The 22,881-nt window shown below is 42.0% G+C and overlaps 1 protein-coding gene across 5 annotated transcripts in view; it reads left to right on the top strand.

Moving 5' to 3' along the window:
* The window catches only part of srgap1a (SLIT-ROBO Rho GTPase activating protein 1a), a 43,648-nt gene that overhangs the window by 16,447 nt on the left and 4,320 nt on the right, over positions 1 to 22,881 (top strand). For 3 of the 5 annotated variants that reach the window (XM_020602949.1, XM_020602947.1, XM_020602948.1), the window contains exons 7-18: positions 1,854 to 2,051; positions 2,453 to 2,537; positions 3,602 to 3,629; positions 4,759 to 4,864; positions 6,922 to 6,982; positions 7,509 to 7,586; positions 8,455 to 8,589; positions 10,739 to 10,844; positions 10,972 to 11,196; positions 12,275 to 12,357; positions 16,979 to 17,159; positions 18,585 to 18,722. In XM_020602949.1, coding sequence (XP_020458605.1) covers positions 1,854 to 2,051; positions 2,453 to 2,537; positions 3,602 to 3,629; positions 4,759 to 4,864; positions 6,922 to 6,982; positions 7,509 to 7,586; positions 8,455 to 8,589; positions 10,739 to 10,844; positions 10,972 to 11,196; positions 12,275 to 12,357; positions 16,979 to 17,159; positions 18,585 to 18,722 — 1,424 coding nt within the window. Of the gene's footprint in view, positions 1 to 1,853; positions 2,052 to 2,452; positions 2,538 to 3,601; positions 3,630 to 4,758; positions 4,865 to 5,557; positions 5,592 to 6,921; positions 6,983 to 7,508; positions 7,587 to 8,454; positions 8,590 to 10,738; positions 10,845 to 10,971; positions 11,197 to 12,274; positions 12,358 to 16,978; positions 17,160 to 18,584; positions 18,723 to 22,881 lie in introns of all 5 variants that reach the window. The other 2 variants (XM_020602950.1, XM_020602951.1) reach the window with 1 other exon arrangement.

The following is a 22,881-nucleotide window of genomic DNA, read 5'->3' as shown; positions in this document are numbered from 1 at the left end:
CATCCTCATTGTGCACCTTCGCATATGTGTCAGCACTGTAATCCATCATAGTAACACATGAAAGAGATAAAGTCCACTTTGTTTTTATTTTGAAGGAGTCCTGCATCAGGTAGATTATAGAAGGGCTATAATTTACTGTTTTCTTTGTGTGTGTGTGTGTGTGTGTGTGTGTAAAAGTTACACTAGGAATCCACCTTGTTCTTTCATTAGCATGGAGGTCAGACTCACTTAATAACAGAGATGGAGTCGCTACCATTGAGTGGGGGTCTTCCTGGCCATTAAAAATAATTCAGAGGAATTCCAGCTGTGTTTCACTCGGGCTCGCTGAACTGAGCCACCTTTTCAAAGCACCCACGATCAAACTGCAGTGGCCACAGTGTTGGTCTCCCCCTGGGTGTCTTTTTTTCTGATAGCTGGTCGTTCTACATCAGCTGGGCCACTATCCCTCATCAGCGATTCATTCTTACTCTCGACAGTCTCTAGTTGCTTCCTCCTTGTCTTTTTGTCTCCTTTATGCATTTCTTTCTGTCCGTCTTCCCATTTGTCCTTGTTCTGCAAGTGTCCGTATTTATATTAGTAAGCAAAGTGTTTACTGAATGACTAAACATCAAGCAGAATGGCCACAGTGTTAGGACTGTGGATCTTCAGGCTAAATTGAAACAAAGGTGGACTCAGAAGGCAAGACTCAGAATCAGGACAGCTGGTAATTTATTAGTCTTAACAAAGATGTGAATGAATCAGACTCTGGGAACAACTGGTATTTTGGGACTTCATGTGGTTAGGGAGGAGTGTCCCCAGTGTGAGCAATGGCTTGTGGTTCAGAGGGAGTTCGGAGTTGGCAGGCGGCAGGGTCAGGTGGACGGGCAGGAGAAGAACCGTGAGGAGTTGTTGATGCAGGGGCCCACCGGTGAGCTGAGCAGGCCAGAGAGAGAGGTCGGAGTGGCCGGGCCACTTTGATCCATGCTGAAATACAGTATCTGAACAACTATTGAATGTATTGCCCTGAAATGTTGTATAAACATTCATGACTTTTCCTCTGCTGCCACCATGAGATTCACATTTGTGGTTTTGAATGACACCACAATTATTTAATAGAGTGCTATGATATTTGATCGAGACCTTCATGATCCATGAGATACATTTAGTTTAAAGCACCGGTATGTGTCACAGTTACAACTCCACAGAGTCGCTATCATGTCTGTAGACTCACTTTTATTACAGTTTTTATTACAGAATATGACTTTTTTTTCCTTAACATAGCAATCTTTTACTCACGGTACTATTATTCTTTATCGGTTAACATAAGATGTGATACTCCAATGTACTGTCACATTTGTGTACTACAAGTTCCTTATTTATGGCTTAGATAATTGGTTTTTATCAGCCTATGGTCTGTCTGTCTTTTATGTAGCTGTTTATTCATTTGCCCTCTCATTTGATTGTCGCACCCTCTCTCATGCACTTGCTAAATACCTGTGTCAGTAAGTAGTGGGGCATGCTTGGCGAAGCCCTGACAGTTAAAGCTCCTGTTGACAGGAAAAGAAGCCAGATCTTAAAAGTGCCATCTCCACCTGACACCGTTCACCTATGATCCTCTGAGTGCATGGAAAATGATTGCTTTTGCTTGGAGTCATGTTCTGGAACTGGTGACTTTTTGGGCAGGTGCTTCTTGTCAGATAACACTTCAATTCTTCTGTGTCATCAGAGAGGGAGGTCTTTAGGGAGTGTGACTATACATACCCCTGAGTGTGCTGTGATACTCACATCCTGATTGACATGTAGCTTTTAAACAGGCAGCTCTTTGCTCTGACAAATAACTCTTCCTCATCTTTCTCATTTTCTTGTGTCCCCAGATCAAAAAAACATCAGAGGCCACCCTGACCACCATCCAGGATATGGTCACCATTGAAGACTATGACGTGTCAGAGTGTTTCCATCACAGCCGTTCCACAGAGTCAGTCAAGTCCACTGTGTCAGAGACGTACCTCAGCAAACCCAGCATTGCTAAGAGGAGGGCCAACCAGCAGGAGACAGAGCAGTTCTACTTCATGGTGAGTGATGAGAGGATACCGTGCTGGTACGAGTGAGCAAATACAAGAGAAGAAACTTCAGAGATGTCTTTTATTCCTGTACAAAAATAGAAATAAATCTTTGAGGCCTTATTTGCTTTCTGCACTTAGTCTTTTTGAAAGAAGTGAACACACCAGATTTCTTCGGATTATACACCCTGTTTAATACATGCTTCAAAAATCTCTAAAGTAAACCAGAGACTATGAACCCAAGCTTTTTTCTGGACTTTAATGTCAGCCTTACTGCTGCCCTGTTCCACTCTGACAATGGACGTGCTCTGATAAAAGTTTTATAAAGACTCGCAGCGTGTCCTTTACCCATGGCTGCTTGACCACTGTCAGGTGCTTGGGTCTGATGTGTATTTACTCTCAATTCTCCTCAGAAATTCCGGGAGTTTCTGGAGGGCAGTAATCTCATCTCTAAACTGCAGGCCAAACACGACTTGCTGAAGAGGACGCTCGGTGAAGGTACAATCTTGGTTCTCTGACTTGCCCTCCTCTTGTTTTCAATTTCACACCATGTTTTTGCACTTGATTCATACCTGAATGTAAAATTCACCTCCACCAGCCTTCCTCCAGCTCAAATGAGAATGTATTAGTTGTAATCAAAAAGGCAACATAAAAAAACATTGGTTATTAAAGTTAATCTTTTTATTTTCTGCAGTCTTACCTGAGCAGTTTCAGCCTTTTCTGTGGCAAATATTTTGCCTGTTTTTTTCCCACCAGTTAAAGCTCCTAGATGGTAGTCAGGGTTTTAGTGAAGCAAGTCAGAGCTGAAGGGAGATTGTGAATTTGTTATGCATCTTAGTGATTGATTTGGTTTTGACTTAATGGAGCGCTGTGGCGGTCGTAACGATGGTCTCTCCTTGTTCTACATTGGTGGGATTTCCTCAAGGTCTCAACAAATCTACAGTCAATCCAGAGGGTATCTGTCAGTCATTATTTGAACCATCAGCCCTGGTGGTCTCCGTCAAGCTCCCTACTTAATAAGTAATGGAGCTTCGTCCTAATGAGGAAGAGAAAACTCTTCCGTCTCCCTAATGCTCCTTAATCATATTGTTGTGAATGAGCTGAAGTAGAGTGTGACTCACTCAGACACACAGACAGGTCATATCCTGCTCATGGGAACAGATGGCCACACAAAGAAACTACTCCTGTTTTCCAAAATCATTTGGAAGCTGTTTTGTGCCCAGTCTTAACTTTGCTTGTCCAAACTTGCAGCTCTCTGTATTCTTATGATAGAGTGCCTGTGTGCCTACATCAGTTGTAAACATCCAGCTGGGTGTCTGGGAGATGTTTGTTTGTACTGCAGATGTAATTAAGCTAAAGTGTTGCCTGTAAGTCTCTGTGAGCTGGTGTGTGCGTGCATGCGTGTGTGTATTGGGTTTGTTTGCGCTGCTCAAGAGGCCAGCGGTTGCGGACAGATGGCAGGCATATGCACTGCAGGGACCTCAGAAGACAGGTCATGGCATGTCCACACATCTAACTTCCCCTCACATCTCTTCTCTTCTCTTTTCTTTCCTCACCCACAGGCCACAGAGCTGACTACATGACCACAAGGTAAAGCACACACACGGACACACACCCACACACTCTTCAGGACTTGTGGATGTTCAAGATGCACATCCAGTCCACTTTTCTTTTAGCAGCACTTTTGTGACATGTTGCAGCTCATCAAGGCAGGGACACGTTTCCTCAGGAAGTTTTTAGGTGAAGTCCTCTGTGACCATGTAAGCAGAAGTGCCTGTAATTAGATTCAGAAAACAAAGCCCTTGGAGGGCACTGAGCAGATGTACAGGCCTCCATGGCTTTAAAACAAACCTGTTGTGTGTGTTGGGTTACTGTACTTTCTAGTCCCACTAAAGCTGTTTGTCAGGGCTTTAAAGATAAGGTGGTCAAATGAAGAATACCTAAAAAACTAATCAGAGGGCAAGAGAGGAGAGGAAAAAAATCTATTTAAATGTTTAGAGCCAAGTTTAAAGTACAATAAAAGAGGTAGAGATAGAACAGATGGGTCAGTTGAATTCATAACTACACATCTGGATTCTGCTCTCCCAGCACTGGAGAGCTTTGACAGTCACTCCAAACATATTTATGTCCCTTTGATAGAGTCACTCTATGGATATCTGCGTTGTAGCTGAGCTAGAGACACTATACAAGAGTGGGTGGGTGTGTGTCTCTCATCTGGGGAGGGTCAGTAACTGTGTTTCTCTTGGTTAAAGTTACTGTTTGTCAAACCGAAATATATTTTTAAGTCTGCTGAAAACAGCAGACTTGTCTCTGTGCCCGTATGTTGTGTGCTGGCTGAGCAATACATCTCCTTCATATACAGCCATGGCCAAAAATATTGACACCCCTGCATTTCTGTCAGATAATGCACCACTTCTCCCAGAAAATAATTTATTTCTTTTGTTTGCATCAGAACAACACGAAAAAGCAGAGAAAAAGCCAAATCTGATACATTCTACACAGAACTCCAAACATTGATGATGTTCAGCAGTGGCTAAAAATACCCACAGTCACCTGTCCATCATCTGGAGGTGGAGGGTTTTCAAGATTAGGCAGCTTCAACTTCAGTTCAAGTTTTTGAAGGGTGTAAAGGTTTTTGGCGACTAGGCTCACAGAGGTAAAGTACTCTATAAGGAAAACTGCTTTGTTGATTTGTTTTAATGCATTCTTTGTATTCTAGACATCCCAATGGGCCACTCAAAACCCACACTGGCACCCGGCGGCCTAGACCTCGCTCCGTTTTTAATGTTAGGTTATTTAATGGCAATTTGGAGTCATTTATTAAGGTACTGATTACCAGTCTGCCGCTTGACATTCCTACTTCTCCTACCCTTTTTTCTGTCTCATTCTGGCTTTTGGGCCATTTTGGTGGGTTCCCCTAAAGTATCTTAGCTTTTATTTATCTCTTACCAAATAACAGCAACATGTTCTTTGCAAAGATGGATTCTGGAAACCTTCCTCATGCATCAGTAAGCTCTGGCAGCCTGCGTCTGAAATACAGGAGTGGTACTGATAGACTTGGAGGGCTGCAGGAGAAGAGGAATGGGAATTGGAGGGATAAATATTTGTCTCCGTCAGCTCCTCGGACTCACTGCTGACCTGGCATCACTGAGCTCCTCTGGCAGAGATAGTTTCTCCTCTTCCTCCAGAGTGAGAGCAGAAGCCAGTGAAAGCAGCAGGATAAATGGCAGTCAGGGAGCAGATGCCAGACTGATAAGGCGCGCTGCCTCCTTCCTCTTGCCTCTTCACTGCCACTCACTGGTAGCCGTGTCCAGTCCTGCCCGGTCCTGTCCAGTTCCCGCTGTTTCTTTTGGGTTTGATGCCAGCACAGAGTAGAGGAGGCTGCACTCTGAGTAAAGGCTTTGGTGGGCAGCTGCTATGGTTTAATCTGGGTCTTGCTTCTCTCTCTCTCCCTCCCTCTATCTCTCTCTCTCCTTTTCTTTATGTCCATCTCTGGCTCTTGCAACATTTCTCTGTAGCCGCGGACGACGGAACTCACATGCTCGACATCAGGTAGACACCCTGAAGCATCTTGAGGGGCCCCATGCTGCTTGCCTGCACTCATTTTCATTATCTGTCCTGCCTTAGCACCATTTTCACTTCATGTATTGTTTGTCTGTAACTTATGATCATCAGCTAACTTCTGAGTAGACTCAGACAGGCTGAACTGAAAAAGTGTGGTCACCCAAGGTTTCTTAATAATGTTGTGGGCAATTGTATATTTAGTGTGAATGGTGTTTGGAAATTACCAGCACAAACCACTTGCAACTTTATTACTGGTTGTGAGTTTATTTATAAAGCAGTCAACCCCAGTCTCACATATCCAGAGAGATGGCTTTACATAACTCTGCTGCACCAGACCAGTGCATCGACCTTTACAGCCAGTCCAGTGTTAGGACCCGCTCATAAACCCCTGATGGCTGTAATCATATCCACTGTAAGCATGTGTTGAGTCCCTCTCCAGCACCGAGCCACAGGAGCATTTGGCATCGAAGCAGAATAAGTGTAGTCAATGTCTAAGAAGAATGTGTTTTCTCTGAAGGAGTTGGTGTTGCTCCCTCTCACACTACTTCTGCGCCGAGCACCAAATCGAGTATGTGGCTCTTTAATAGTGCACTCAACTGCTAGCATAACATGGCAAAGTATATTTAGCAACACTGGAGACCAGTTAAAAAGTGGTGGACAATATGTTAGTACATGCTTGTTGAGGTAGCTAGTCAATGATTCCTGTGGGAGACTGGGTGTGAACAATCAGAAGCTGCTGAAGTCAGTTCAGCCTGTTTTAGTCAGTGCTCAACAAAGTAGTCCACACTGTCTATCCTATAAACTTCACTTATACTGGGTGTGCATGTTTATGCATTTGTAATGTCATGTTGCTGTCAGAGCCCGACTGATACATTGGCAGCCATATATTATCAGAACGCATCACAGATATACTGGCATTGCGTATGTTTGCAGATATAAAAAAATGCTGAGCAGTAAGCTGTAGTAATACATTTGTATGCATATTTGACGTTTTCTTCGATTCACATTTCATATACAGTAGTTTTATGTCATGTTTTTGTGTGTTTATAGCTAATTGAAATTTATTTTAATTTAATTTGCATTTCCTGTTGACATGTATTATTATGTTTGGTAAAGGTTACTCAGAAATATCACAGAATTATTTTGTGCAGAAACAAATATCAGCGTATCAAATGATTCTTCTCAGTTACTGATATTGAATGTACAACATTCTTGGAAACCCGGTATGGGTCAGGCTCTGGTTTTTGTGCATGTAACAAAAAGGACAGGTCACACATCATCTCACACTTGGGTGTTTTTATTTTCTCTGCCCTCAAAGGATTCTGGACAAGCTATCCCCCGTGTGGTCGAAAGCTGTATTCGCTACATAAATTTGTATGGTGAGTTGGTTGTTATTGTGTGCAGACGTTTTGTCACTTAAGTGAATTAAATTTAGGACTGTATTTCTGTTTTCTGTGATAATTTACCAACTGCTTTATTTCTGGGTCTAGTGAAAAGTGACACTTGTACAATTTTAGATAGACTTACAGTTTTGTTTTGAAACCAGACTGAAAAGACACTCGGAAAGAATGTAAAGCACTGAAAATGTGACAGTAATGAGCTGTCTGTTTATGTTCAAAGAGAAAGCTATCAGGAGGCAAAAGGCAGACTAATTATACTTCCTCCTGACCCTTGACCTCTCCTCATATTAGGTCCTAATCCCAGCTGGAAGACATGCTTGATTGCTGTCTTCCTAACTCATTACAGAAGTGAGGGGTCTTAATGGAGTGTGTGAGGTGTGCATTTGGGGTCCATGTAAAAAAGCTTTTTTTTTTATTGAATGAGAGAGTTTCTTTTTTGTGTTCTTCTTTTGCCTTCTGCCTTTTCTTTCTCCCTTACCCTCTTGCTTTGTGTTTGTCTGGGCAGGCCTCCAACATCAAGGAATATTCCGTGTGTCTGGATCCCAGCTGGAGGTCAATGACATCAAGAACTCATTTGAGAGAGGTACAGAATGTTGTCTATTTATAATAGTATTTTGTAATTTTCATTGATTTTACCATACTTAGAGTATGGCGTTGAAAACTGGGGAAATACATACAAAAGCTCACTTCAACCATTGTATATATTACAAAAAAGAGCGATAAGAATTGTGCATAAGATGGGATATAGGGATCACACCAATGTAGCTTTCATACAGTCTAAATTGTTAAAATTTTTTGATTTAGTGGGATATAAGACTGCTGTGTTTATGTATAAAGCCAGGAACAATTTATTACCTGGTGGAATTCAAAAACTATTTAATGAAAGGGAAGGGGGATACAATGTGGTGTAGAAGATAAGTATTTAAGAATGTAATTATGTATGAATGTTAATACTCTGTAATAATTCTTTAATATATTACTTGTGTGGTGTAGAAGATAAGTATTTAAGAATGTAATTATGTATGAATGTTAATACTCTGTAATAATTCTTTAGTATATTACTTGTGTGGTGTAGAAGATAATTATCTATGTAGAGATACTGCTTGTAAACCAATGATGGTAAGATGATGTCATGGGGTAGGACTGGATAAGTCTGACTTCTTCCTACTCCATTCAAGCATGTACTAGGTATAAGCACATTGATATTGGATTAGCATTTGTTGGATATGTGTAAAATTATGTGTGTTGACATATCAACTGTCTTTACATGCTTGAAAGAATAAAATCAATCCATCAATCAATCAAAAATCAATAGCTACACATAAATTAGTTGTGACACTTTGTGTCAGACCTTATTTAGACGGTAAGCATTTTGGGTTCTTGTTAATTAGATGTATTTCACGTAACATGTTTTTTACCATGATAAACCTACTGACTTGTCCATGTTATAGGAAATGATCCTCTGACGGACGACGAGAACAACCATGATATCAACTCAGTGGCTGGTGTTCTGAAACTTTACTTCCGGGGTCTGGAGAACCCTCTTTTCCCTAAGGAGAGGTTCAGTGATCTGCTCTCCTGCATCAGTAAGAACACACACATTTTAGTGGTGGCCTATGGTGTCATTTAAAATCCTTTGTTTAAATCATTCATTCATTTATTTATTGTCATTCAAGTTCCTCTCACTCAGAAGGAATGTGGATCCTCAAAGCTTTTTACTGGGTGTGTTGTCACTTAAGTCTTACAGCGCTCGGGAAAATACATCTTCCCAAACTTTGTCAGATGATAATCCATTTAAATTAAATGCATCATACTGTACAAATTGCTCTATTCTCCATCCTTATACAAGTAAGACATCAAAATGTGATCATTTGTCCTGGAACTCACGCTGGTAATTCACTATGACTGTGTCTCAAAGTTGGAATGTTTGGAAAAGGTTTATAAAAGTCAAACAGCACCCACAATCCACTTCTACAAGCTGCAATTATAGGAGTATGGCATAGTCAGAAATACAATGGTGATGGAGAACAGTATATTTTTAAATGGCTGACTGTGTAGGTGAATGTATGCCAGTGCTTTTCCTGGATATTCTTTCATCTGTGGTTGAAACACTGTTGCAAGTCTCTTTTAAATGATCTGCCTGTTTTTACTGGGTCTCATTTTCTGAATGTGGCGTATCCATAGTATCTGGAACAGGGTCGACAGTTAAGATCGTTCATAGGTTGCGTTTCTTGTCAGATTCAGGCCTTAGAAGATGAAGTTTAATTTTGTCAGCAGAGTGGCTCTGACTGTGTTATTTAGTTTTGAGTACTGAGAGCAATATTTTCTGTCAGTGGCAACAAAGCTGGCCACAGTGGTGGAGTGTTAAATGTCCACAGAACTGACCAGCATCTGTGTTCAGAGCCGAATCGACAGTGAAGTCCTCATAAGAATAGTCTCATTGTCACTTCAGTATGAGCCAGTTCTTTGTGGGGTTTTTCTGATCTTCTAAGTCTTGACATGGGGGATGGGGCATGTTTTAGCTCTGTTAGCATGTTGAACTGTTAAAGAACAGTTCAACATGAACTGAGTCACATGGACGCAACATTTACTGCAGTGCCTTGTGCAGCTTTGTGTGTTATATGCTCCATTTACATGTGTGTTTTTATGCTCATGCAGGATTTTGTGTACTCCTCATTGTGTGAAGTGTGTCTGCATGTGTTTCCTGGGTGCACATTTACACATTTCTGTGAGATGACAGATGGGAATTCCCTGTTTACATTCCCCAGCTCAACATGCCAGTGATTAGAGTGTGGGCTGAACGCCCAGCAGGCTCCATATTAAGAACCCTCTGCTTATTCCATATGGAGCAGCTCACACCAGCTATGAGGTCCTTCTGCTGTTAACTGCTCTCAGTTGACTTTTCTTCTTCACCGGCGCAGCATACTGCAGCTCCTGGTAGCTTTCATTATGGAATTTGCAGTAGGGATGTTTTGCATGGGTGTGCTTACACATGTTTTTAGGTGACGTACAAGTGTGCACCTGAGTAGATCTTTAAATAGTAGCTTTTCACCTACTATGGCTCAGGAGTCTTACAGAATCTTGCTAAGGTATTCATGAAAAGAACCTCAAATCCCAGATGGCACAGAGTGGCTGGAGGGTGACGGTGCTATTTTTAGCATCCAACACAGCCCAAGCTCAACCAGATAAAATAGGCTGTGTCGAGTGCCACAAGCAAGAGAGTACTGAAAATCAGAGAGCTTGGCATCCGCCAGCATTTTCATAAACTGCAGTATGGGAAAGATTTGAAATGGTTTGTCTCTGTAGATAATTAATGATCCTGTGAGGAAACTTTTCACAAAAGAGTAAGTCTTGTTTTTGAAAGGCCGGAAGAAGAAGTGAAAGATTGAAAAGGAATAGAGGTATTGACAAAACGGATACAAAACAGGAAAAAATCCTTGGCATCAGGTTCTAACGGAGAGTGCCGACTTCCCTCTACTCTTCCTCTGGTATCAGCAGAGGAACTCAAGCTGAGGTCGAGTAATTGGCTCAGCTTCAATATGCTTTTGTATTTACATCCTGAGTCATGGTGTGATGATTGTCAGTATGTGGACACTGTCAGGTAGATGATTGTTTTTCATACATGGCTTTGCAAGGTAAGTGGATAACAGCGGACTCTGGTTGTTAGTCCCGCCCCTGAACTGAAACTAAATAAACTTAATTAATTTAACAGTGTTTTCTTGTGTTCTTTTTTAGGAATAGACAACCTGTATGACAGAGCACTGTACATCCGTAAGATCCTCATGACCATTCCCAGATCAGTCCTCATCGTCATGCGCTACCTCTTTGCCTTCCTCAACCAGTAAGTTTGTAGACACTGACCAGTAAATCCACCCTCTTGTTGAATTTATAAGGTTTGCTTCAACATACTGAATCACTCTTTCCTGTCTATATTTCCTCATCTTTTTATTCTTCCCCTCTCTCTCCAGTCTCTCCCAGTACAGTGATGAGAACATGATGGACCCATACAACCTGGCCATATGCTTTGGCCCCACACTAATGCCCACACCAGACAGCCAGGACCAGGTCTCATGCCAAGCCCATGTCAACGAGATCATCAAGACCATCATCATCCACCATGAGACCATCTTTCCAGATGCCAAAGAACTGGATGGACCAATTTATGAGAAGTGCATGGCTGGAGGCGACTACTGGTGAGGAACAAGGGTCAAATCCAGTTGTTTTTTTGTTTTTACTGTGAATGCAACAGCAACACGCAGCTGAACCTCCTCCATCAGGGACCCACTCAACATGCAGGTGTGCGTGCACTGTCAGCAGTGCAGCTGTGTCAGTAGAATGTCAGTGGAATTCATCTAACTCACCAGTTATTTTTCTGTGCTTTAGGAACATGACAAGGTAGAGCATGTTCTGTGACTTGACATGGTGGACTGCTTTCACAGAGAGACAGGCTGAAATGATCACTTTAATTATCGCCATCATGGCAGGAAGAAAATCAAGGAGGTCATGCCAGTGACAGGATGATTAGGTGAACTACATACAGCACATGCTGGAGTCAAATAGATCAAATCTGAGGCCCTTTGTCAAATCCACATCTGTAAGCTGGACTGTTTCTTCCTCTCTATCTGCTTCTGTTTCTCCTTTTCTATGCCTCAACATCACCACAGGCTGACAGGAATTTATCCCTGGCTAGAGCTAATCACCCTCCTCAGCATGACTGTGTCCCTCTGGCGAGCCTCATGAAGCCCTGGGAAGATTTGTTTGTCTTGGCTGCCTGCATTTCTTGTAGAAGAGGAGGCAGCTAGTGACATGTTAGCATAGGAGAAGACACTCAGTCCCTGGCAGCAATAATCTGTAGAAGAGTCTGTTGGTGTGTGTGTGTGTGTGTGTGTGTGTGTGTGTGTTATTGCCAGCTCTCAGCATGATGCCAGAAGAAGACCATGTAAAAGGACCAATCACAGACAGAGGATCTTAGCCTCTCACAGAATACTGATAATGATCACGGCTTGAACTTCCTCTAAGTTATATTAAAGACCATCTTCCTCTGAATGGCATTTGGTTGTTGAGGTCTAAATAAAAATTTTATCTTGCTGAACTGAGTCGGGAGATACAGTGACCAGAATGTTTTGAAAATGAAAGATCTTGATGGCTAGAAAATAGCTCCAAAACAAGGAAAAACTAATGCTTTAGTCTGTTTTGAAACTGTCCCCTAACACCTGACCCTTCGATCCTGTTGTTTCCATCACCCTCATGGTTTCCATGTTGCCTCCACAGTGAAAGCCCCTACAGTGAGCATGGAGCGCTGGAGGAGGTTGATGGAGTTGAAGGAGGGACGGAGACACACACCAGCGAGGACGGTGAGTGACTGTACAAACTTGTACAGCATAAGGATGATACAAATAGCTTTAAATTAAGTGTCAAAACTTGTCTTCCACATGTTTTAAATAAACACACATGTAAAGTAAAATGTGATTCTCTCCCATCCATATGCTGTGTCCATTTTTAAGCTTTCTCTTGTGTCCATGGTGTTGTGAGGGTTAATGCTGGATCTCTGCAGCTAACCCTGCCTTTCAGCCTGCTAAATGCAGTAGCCTTGAGGGGCCAGGGACCTGGGCTCATAGTTCTGGACATCCATTCATATTCTAATGGTTCTGCTTCTCCCTTGAGGCCTTAGGATATTTCTACATCCACCTTTTACAACTCCTACAGTGGCCTGCACCCACTGGACACCTTGGGAGAGAAATTAAATTTTCTGTTACCTAAAATATTCAATTCCCTTGATTTTTTTCATAACTTTGTGAAAAATCTGTGTTGTAGTAATTAGTAAAAGAATAGCAAATCAATTGGAGTATCTCAAGAGATGTGTGGCATTTCAAAAATGATAGGGTCTGTGTTTTCTCTACAATTAACAGAATGTCCAAGAGAATTACAAAGAAATAATAAACACAAGGCTCATGTAGACACCGGAGGAAATGATCGACTTGGTGGGATACATTCAACTTGTGTAATCATACACGTGTTCCTTTGTTTGAGTGAAATGGATACGAGTTGGTCCGGTCCAAGTCAAATAATGACTGAGTTAGTTGAAACCAAAATATCAGACAGGGTCAAACACTGGTGTTTAACTTTCAGTAAAAAGTTCAGCTCATTAAAAAGGGATACATATACCTGACAGAGAGCTGACCAGATGTAGGCAATCTGAGCAAAAAAGAAAGTCAACCTACAGCTGAGCCAAGTCTTCATTTTCATCCAAGCCAGTCTCTTTTTTTATGGCCAGAGATGAATTTTAGCCCCCATCGCCCGGTACATCGACTGCTAAGTCATCATCTGGATGTCCTCTGAAATGTAAGGAGGACGTGATTAGGCAGGAAAATTGCATTTGAGGATTCCCGCTGTAAAGCACAGATGGCAGTTATCACCTCTGGAGTAAATCAGTGGAAGTTTCCCAGTAATCCCTTGCAACAGTGCCATGGTTTTGTTCCAGAAGCCTCTCTGAGCAGACTGGAGGATGTCCTCTCTGACTGAGTCCCTCTCTGTGGAGTCTTGAACTGTGGTCAATTTATTGTCATCAGTTATTTTTAAATTCCCATTACATCATTTAGGAGCAACACGACAGTTGCACTGGTTAGCACTGTCACCTCACAGCAAGAAGGTTTGGGATTCAGGCCTTTCAGTGTGGAGTTTGCATGTTCTCCCCATGCCTGTGTGGGTTTTCTCTGGGTACTCCAGCTTCCTCCCTCAGTCCGAAGACATGCAGGTTCAAGACTACACTGATAGGTGTGGTTGTCAATCTCTGTGTGTCAGCCCTGTTGAAGGTGTACCCCACCTCTCTCCCAGTGACAGCTGGAACTGGGTCCAGTACCCCTCTGACCATCTACAGGAGGGTACAGGTGATGGATGGATAGATGACCTCATTTCAATTTTGGACACAAAAGCAAACCTCTCTTCCTGTTTAATTAGCAGCACCTGATTCTGAAACCTGAAATAAGGACATGCATTTCTCTCCTCTTCTCAAGATTCAAAAAGTGTTTGCCCTCTTTGCCCTCAAAGTAAATAAGCAGGAGGGAGAAAAAGGAGGAGTAAAAGTCATTCGATGTGTTGGCCTAAGTAGCTCATCTCGACAGCTCAGCCCCCCTGGAGTGTGTTAAAGCTCATTAGTTCAGACAGATGCTGTGGACCAGCCTGATTTACACAGAGCACACAACCTATGTGATTGTTGCTGTAACCAGGTGTTAATGGAAAAAATGAAGAGGGGAGCAAATGTGTGGATGCCTCATTATTAAAATATAAATGGTACCATGTTAGATGTTTTATGAAGTATAGCCTCAGCTTGTGCATTATGTGTGATCATTACATTTGAATCACATAGCCAACCAAAACTATAAATATATAAAAAAAAAAGCCTGGCACTCTTTGGAAATACACAAATTAACAGCATGTGCACAATCCTAAGAATCCTCAAGACCTATTCTAACCCTCTGGATGGAAAAACAAAATCCAAAATATGAAATATTTTACAGGTATTATCCAATTTGCACCATGAAGGTAAATCAAAATTCAAAAGGTTGTCAGTTACAGTATATTGTGAAATATTGATGTTAATGTTTCATGTTTTTATACAAAACAACATGTTAATATTAAAAAAGCACATATGTCATTTCTTTGACTTCCTGAATTAGGAAATACAGTTGCATTTTGTGAAACATAGTCTTTAAATCTTTTTTTTTTTTTTTTTTTTTTTTGCAGCAAACAATTTTATTGAACCAGATGGTTAGAAAAATCACTTGGATTCTGGAAAACATTTAGAACAGGAGTAAGTGCTGTTAAGTGGTTTTCAGAACCTGTCATCGGGTATTTATATCAGTCAGAAAATCAGATGCTTAGCTCTGAATCTAATTATACTACGAGAGGCACTAAACGAGTCTAGGCTTTATTAAATATCAGACATACCTCACCTAGTGTGTATCTTTCAAATCAGTCATCCACACCACTGTCCTCCTCTCCGGTTCTTCACACCTGATTAAAGCAATGATAACGTTAATACCTGAGAGGAATAAACTGAGGCTATATAAAGCCGTACGTTATCGCTTTAATATTGCTCTGGGCTGACACATGGCAGCCACATGGTTGTCTTGCAGGGAGATTAGCTGTCTCCTTCACCATCAATACATTGATGTCCTATCTGCTGGTAAACTCAATGCAAGGTCAGAGGAGAACTAACTGGCACAATGATTATATATCACTTGGAGGAGCACAACAGGCTTCCCTTGTTGTCACGCCAGGTCCCAGCAGGCATACTGTGGTATATATTCGATTGCATGTGTTAAAGGAAAGTGCATCTTAATATACATCGTTTTTCCCCTTAAAGAGCCACGTTTAACCACGTTTAATCTTTTCAAGTCCAGAAATCAGTCTCAAGATTAATATTTTTCTTCAGAGAACCACACTGGCTCTGCTTCACTGGCTTGTGCAAGACATCTGACAGTTCGTATCTCAAATATTACAGGCCTCTAGCTCTCACAGTTCAACATTTCTTTAACTGCACTCTCAGCATGAGAGGGTGTGTGTGTGTGTGTGTTTAACCTTGGGTGGTTGTGTCAGAAGCAGATCTCGGTTATAATTGTACAGCACGACAGAGGCGATCCTTCACCAGACTGAGATTTGAGTTCATAGCCTTCTGCTTTCAGCTGTGGCTGCATCACTGCAGTGTGTGTGTGTGTGTGTGTGTGTGTGTGTGTGTGTGTGTGTGTGTGCGTGGGCGTGGGCGCGCCTTTGGCAGAGATGGACAAACAAGTAGATGAGACGAGAATGGATGGATAGGTTGAAGTAAGAAAAAGAGAGGGAGAGAAATGCGATGCGTCGATAAGGGTGCCGTCAACTTTATTAAGAGTCTGACTGCTGCAGTGCAGCCCCAATTAATTCAGACAGTAAATTCCTGCTTGTCACATTTCATTGGAGCCACGTCACATCCACCCTGTCTGCCCTGACAACCCAGTGAAGCAAGGAAGGTGGAAAGTTAAACCGTGGAGAAAACCAGAATAAAAACAGATGTTGAATGAGGCTGAAGAAGAAACCTCTGCTCTGCATCACAGCCATATTTCCTCCTTCACGTGGGTTCTCTGCTCACCTGGGAATTACTTTCAAGCTCCTGTGAATGATATATCATTATGGCTTTTCCTAACAAATACAGGCTCTGTTCTCTTCCATACCAGTATATAGAGAGAGCCTGTGTTAAGGTGAGACTATGTCTGTCCAGGGACTCCCTGTCTGACTTAAAGTGAGAGAGGAGGAGGGCAGAGGTAGGAGGAATAAAGATGCTATTTTTAGACCTGTGTTGCTGTAGTGCATGCACATTGGCTTGCAGACGTGTACCTCTTGAACAGGAGAGTCGACTGTAGCTGTTGTTGAAACCACAGGACAGAGATCAATGTAAGACTGATTTTAAACTTGGAGGGAGCAATTAATGCAAATAAAATGAAATAAAGCAAAACAGTAATACTCCTTTTCCCACGGGTCAGCATTGTCCCTCAGTTATTCCTGGTCTTTCCCATATTCATTTTCCTAATCACTGATCCAGGGATCCATTTGTATACTTAATAGGTTGTTATCAAGTGAATGCAGTGATCCTTACAGTGACTGACATGTTCCTGAATCATATACATCTCTCTCACCAGCATCTATAAATACCCTGCTAAAGCTCTTCAGGGTGTGTTGTGATCCTGACCTGGTGTTGTAGAGCTGGGTTCCTACTGACTACAACTTACAGTAAACTGAGTTACAGCAGTCTGTTTCCCTTAAACGTGCACCCTCGTGTACAAACATCCCAGTGTTAGACTGTCCTGCATCAGGGCCTCCATGTATTAAAGTTAATATGTTCAGATTCAGATTTTATAAGACTGTCACACTTGTATTGTCATTAAAAGTGTCTGCATATAGAATAACAGCCTGACATATCTGACCTGTCTGATCCACTGACAGAGGGCGAACCCATCGAAGCCATCGCCAAGTTTGACTACGTTGGGCGCTCTTCCCGAGAATTGTCCTTCAAGAAGGGTGCCTCCCTGCTGCTTTATCAGCGGGCGTCTCAAGACTGGTGGGAGGGACGGCACAACGGCATCGATGGTCTGGTACCACACCAGTATATTGTAGTCCAAGACATGTGAGTTCTCAGACACACACATGTGCATTGTATGTTTAACTTCCAGCTGTCTGAAGGATGGTATATTGAATTCATATTGAGATTAGAAGGAAAACTATATAGACAAGTAACATATACTGTATGTATCATAAACAGTCTCTCAAATTGCATGTGGAGTGTGTTTTCTCTTGTTTTAAAGGCAAGCAGAAGAGCAGCACAGTGCACTGAGATTATATCCAAAATAAATAATAACCAGTCAGAGCAATGGCTAGTACTCTAACAGTTAGACTATTCCTCAAAGGTTTAGCATATAGATATACAAACCTGTCAGTGATGTACTGACAAAATCTATTTCTACTCCCTTACTTGATTTTTTCCTAAGGCTACTAAACTAGTACCAGCTCCGTTCATAGTACTAGAGCTGTGGTTTATGATCCTCCAGCTCTCCCTGACCCTGTTTAACTCTGTGGGTTAAACAACACATTTCACTTGCCTGTAGGGTCATGCAGCCTGGTTTGTCTTGTCTGCCGCTGCCATCCCCACTCAGCTGTGGAGCATTGTCCATCGCCAGGGTCCTTTACCAGCCCTTCTGTCACTCTATTGTGCTCTCGGCCCTAATTCATACACTCAGTGCTGGCGACTGTTGATGCCTAATGGACTGGATTCACTGTCTCATTAAGACAGGAACAGAATTACCCCTATCACTTAGCAGCTGGTCCACAAAATGAGCATTTAGAGTTCTTCCTGCCTCTTTTCCTCTTTCCCCTGCTGCTGTCCTGTCAGTAATTCACTCAGAGGAGCACTGCTGATGGGGTCTTCTTAGTTAACGAAAGGATGGGGATTTACAACTGTCCAGGTTGTCCTGGAGCATAGTAACGTCCTGTTCCTTACTTTAACAGAGTATCCTGAGGAGTGTAAGAGCACACATAGGTGTGGCCTTCATAAAAGAGCCCAGAGTAAAGCATGCAGAGAGATGTTTGAGAGAGCACTTCAGCACAGGATGCCTCCTCTCAAGACTTGACTGTTGGCGAGTCTGAATTTTTTGTGCTTTATAGCAGCTAATACACATCATGAGAGGCAGCAGTGCAGCTCAGTAGCTCTGGCTGCCGCCACCTGACTGCCACCAGCTGTACCCAGTATCGAGTCACACAGCCCACACCCATACAACTCATGTGTGTTTGTGTGCGTGTGCATGCCACCACCACAGTGCATCACCAGAATACTGAGAGGCCTAGGAATATGACTCATCTGACTCTCTGCACCTGGGGGGAGAGAGGGAGACATGCTGAGTGAAAGGAAACTGATATCAAATCCTGTCATCAAAGAACATTGCAAATATTAAAGATGAAGAGATTTGCTGATATATCCTTTTTTCCCTCCCCTCTATCGGCCCATCTGTCACTTCCTCTCGCTCCTTCGATGCCTCAATGTCACTCTGTGTTTCAGAGATGACAACTTCTCAGACACTCTGAGCCAAAAGGCTGACAGCGAGGCCAGCAGCGGCCACGCTGGAGAAGACAAATGCTCGGGAAAAGACATCACCTCACCCGCTGACACCAGGATCTCTGAGGCCTACATCTCCAGGTAGGTTTTCACACTGCCGTATAGCTCCAGCACACTGGACTGCCAAATTAGTTGTCTATAAATGACCTATATTAGGAACCTGTCATCTTACAAATTTTGTGTTCTACTGTATATACAATTGACAAAAGTTTGAGGATTTGCTGTTTAAAACACCCGGTGTTTTGTAGGTTTTGTCCTGAGGGAAAAAATCTTGTGATACATAAGTTTTATATCTCTTTTTTGGTATTTTAGAATAACTCGGTAGGTTATAAAGATCTTTACACTGTGTTCAAAAAGACAAAAACACACTTCTAAGTTACATTTTTGAGGTTAACTGACATCCCACTATGTTAATTAGTGCCAGTCTTCCTCACACATTAGTAATCCATGTACAGTATGACCACAACACTCCTTGGGCTTCACTTTATTTAACGAGAGACCACCGTTCTAATAACCACTGGCAGTCGAGCTGCCAGTCTGCAACTATTTCAGTTGCATCATTCAAGATGCTTCTAGCATTAGGTGCATATTCTAACACACATATTCATGAAGAATGAACAAACTCTAAATATTTAAAGAGAAACATATGCTGTAGATTCTGTGCTTTGCTAAAAAATTATCTTTAAAGTTTTCAACTTTTTTACTTCAGTGCAGACTCACAAGGAGAGCAGCTTGATAGTATGTTTAGTTTAGTATGAACAGGAGTGAAGGAAGCAGGAACCGTTTGTACCACCCAGTCCTCAGTGTTCCACATGCTTCCTCCCCCTCTCATTGTGAATCCTCAGCTCACCTCTCTACGGAGGAATATACTTCTCCCACGCTGTTCTGTACCCAATGACCAGACAGTTCCTGTTGTAAAGTATTAAATACCCATTTCGTGTCGGTGCTTAGTCATCAGTAGATCGTTTTGGAATACAGATATACATGGAGGAATGGCGCGCGCACACAGAGAGGACACACAGGCTTTTTGGCAGCGTCTGCTGGTAGCGTGCCAGTATTTTGTCTTCTGCTTCTCTCTATATCGCTGTATCACTGGTGGTGATACGTGACCTTGAAACGTCTGTTACTGGCTCTTACTTAACACATGAACAAATGCTATTTTATTCAGAGCTACACTTCAGCTTCACTGTTGAAATGTTGATGATTCATACTGGATGCAATATTCACACCACTGCAGGTATTTTTGTATGGATGAAGAATGAGTCATCTTCTTCACATCCAACTTAATGAACCTCCTCTAACCCCCTAAACCGGCGTCGACAACCCACACTAACTGTCACCAGCTCCCAGGTGATCCCCACCTCTTTATTTCCTGTCTGCCCCACTTCTCTGCTCTTCCATTCAGACAATCCTCATGAGTGGTGAATCATTCATGTCTTGAGCTTTATTTAGACAGTCTCTTCTCCTGGTGTAGGGAGTCAACAGTATCTTCTCTAGACAGATCTCTAAAGTGGGTAAACAAGAGGTTTACAATAATGGGTTAAATTTAGTCTCCTTTAGTGAAGAAGATGCACATTGAGTATCACAATTTGTCTGTCCACTGTTTTGTAGAGGTGATCTTGTGACATATGTCTTGTGATTTACATTGTTATTAGCAGAGGCCATGCTAACAAAGGGTGAGCTTTTGGTGTGGTGTAGCTTGCAGAGTTAGTTCCAGCGCCTGTTGTAGTAGCCACACCAGTACCTGAAGAGGACCTGTGTTGTCAGTGTACAGACCGCGCCCCCTGCAGGTCATCGCTGGTTCCTGCAGTTATTTATTCTAGTTTTCTCACTGCAGTCAGAAATATATTTATTTATTACTTTCCATTAACCTCTTATATATTTCTGCCACCAGGCACTAAGTCTCCACCACTGAATCTTTCCTTTTCAGTGTCTGAACTATCATCAGTGCTATCATAAAGTGTTTTGTTCATGCTCAGCAGTGTCCATGGTGGGGTTGTGTGTGTGTGCGGGAGCAAGTATGGGTCTCAGAGTTTAATAAGCAAACGTCTGTTTGACATGACTTGAGACTTTCTAGTTAATGCAGAAGAGCAGTTCACTGTGATGAAATGAGTCTGAGAAGGTCCCCCAGCCTAGTGACTTTGCAGGAAAATCTGCAGTTAAGACCCTCAGTCCTTCATAATCGTGCTCATTATTGCTTTTTGTTTTAGCATAATGATGAAGCTGCCTGCAAATCAGAATGATAATGACTGAGACAGCGCTCATTAGGCAGATTTAAATTCTCAAATGAAGCCATTTGCATCAGAGAAGTGATTAAAAGATGAGAAATTGTTGTGTTTATTCATGATCACAAACATTCAATAATGCTAATGGAGGTCTAATTAAAAATGTTAAACTGACACTATCAGCTTTCATGTTATTGATTTAATATTTCAGTTTGCTGCCATTTTGTAGAATGAACAGAAAAGGTGATGTGTGCATGATAATAAAAGCATTTTAATAGTCTCTTTTATCTTAAATTTAATCTGAATGGCTGAGATGTCGTGGAATATCTACGTTATTAAATTCTCTAGACTGTTTTATTTTTTCATTATTTGCTGGTAGTCAAACATTTTTTCAGCCGTCATGCCGGTAGAGACGCACCGAGGTGCTGCTCTGTTGGCCTTTTATGGAGCAATGGAACTGTTTTGGCGGAGTAGCTGTTGCTGTGGACAAACATGAGTTCCAACCTGTATGTGTCTGGTCTTGACAGGTGTACATCTATCTGTTGCTCCGTGTTTCAAATGTGCCTGACTAGTTGCGTATAGTGCTGTGCTGGTCCAGGTTCAGAGAGAGGACAACCATTCTGCTGAGGCAGCTGTATATTTTCCCGTGGAGCCTGTTTTGCTGCTGTGATGAACCACAGGCCTCCCTCCTCTGGCTGACAGCCCGGTCCACTCTACCTGCTCTGCAAATAAGCTCATCTGAGGCACAAACATCAGGGATCCTTTCACAATGCTGATGTTTGTGACAGAGGTTTTATGAGGATTGACTGTAGGCTACAATAATGTAGCATGCATACATATTGTCATAGACAAACTTTGTATATATCCAGTTTATGGCATTTTCATGTCTGAAGGATTGCTGTGTTTCCAGAGGCTTCAAATGAAGCTGTAAATGTATTAAATCATTTAGGGGTTTAATTCGGGCTTTAATTATTGAATACACAGCTGTTTTGTTTTTCAAAAACTGTTTGTGTTATTTTCTAAAAAGGTGAGACGTGGGAGATATATTTATATTTCAGAATACACACTAATGTATAACATAATTGTACACATGTATGCATACTACATACTTTTTGTAGCCAGCATAAATGTTAAATATTACTCAAACCTCTGCATACAAATGCATATGTGTAAAGCCAAATCGCTCTTAGATATAGATGTGTTAACTGCTCACACCTCCTCTCATCCCGAGTACTACTCCAGAAACCACCTGCTTTTCAAAGACACACAACCCCCAACTCAGGAATTAACAGTCATACAGATACAATTCCCACTGTAGAATATTCTTCTAACCATAACGTTTGTATGAAAAATACAACCCCAAATCAGAAAATGCTGTGACAGTATGTAAAAAAACAAAATTCACATGGAAAATAGTGATGTGTAAATCATCAGTCTTGCTTTACACTGAAAACAGCAGCAGATGTGATACCCCATCAATTTTATTCTTTGTTCAAAATAAACGCTCACTTCAATTCTGATGCTGCAACACATTCCAAGAAAGTTGGGACAGTAAAACATTTACCACAGTGAGATGTTGCCGCTCCTTTTCACAACACTTAAAAGAGATTCAGGGGCTGAGGACACCAAGTGATTATGTGTGTCAGGTGTCATTTTGTTCCATTCTTCCTGCAAATAAGTCTTAAGGTGTGTAACAGTCCTGGGTCTTTGTTGATGCAATTTACATTTCAAAATGCGCCACACATTCTCTACTGGGGACAGGCCAGTGCAGCGCTCGCACCATATTCCTCCACGGAGCCATCACAGAAGTGTAAGTGACCTTTGCCAAGGCACTGACACAACCCCAGACCAGGACAGACCCTGGTTTCTGGACTTGTTGCTGGTAACAGTCTGGATGGTTCTTTTTGTCTTTGGTCTGGAGCACACGGCGTCCATTCATTCCAAAAGAGACATGAAATACTGATTCATCTGACCACAGTACACGTTTCCACTGTGTGATGGTCCGTCCCAGATGC

Source organism: Monopterus albus, unplaced genomic scaffold (assembly GCF_001952655.1).
Source record: "Monopterus albus unplaced genomic scaffold, M_albus_1.0 scaffold59.1, whole genome shotgun sequence".
Lineage (NCBI taxonomy): Eukaryota > Metazoa > Chordata > Actinopteri > Synbranchiformes > Synbranchidae > Monopterus > Monopterus albus.
The sequence above is the reverse complement of the archived record's forward strand: the minus strand, read 5'-3'. Positions and strand labels throughout refer to the sequence as shown.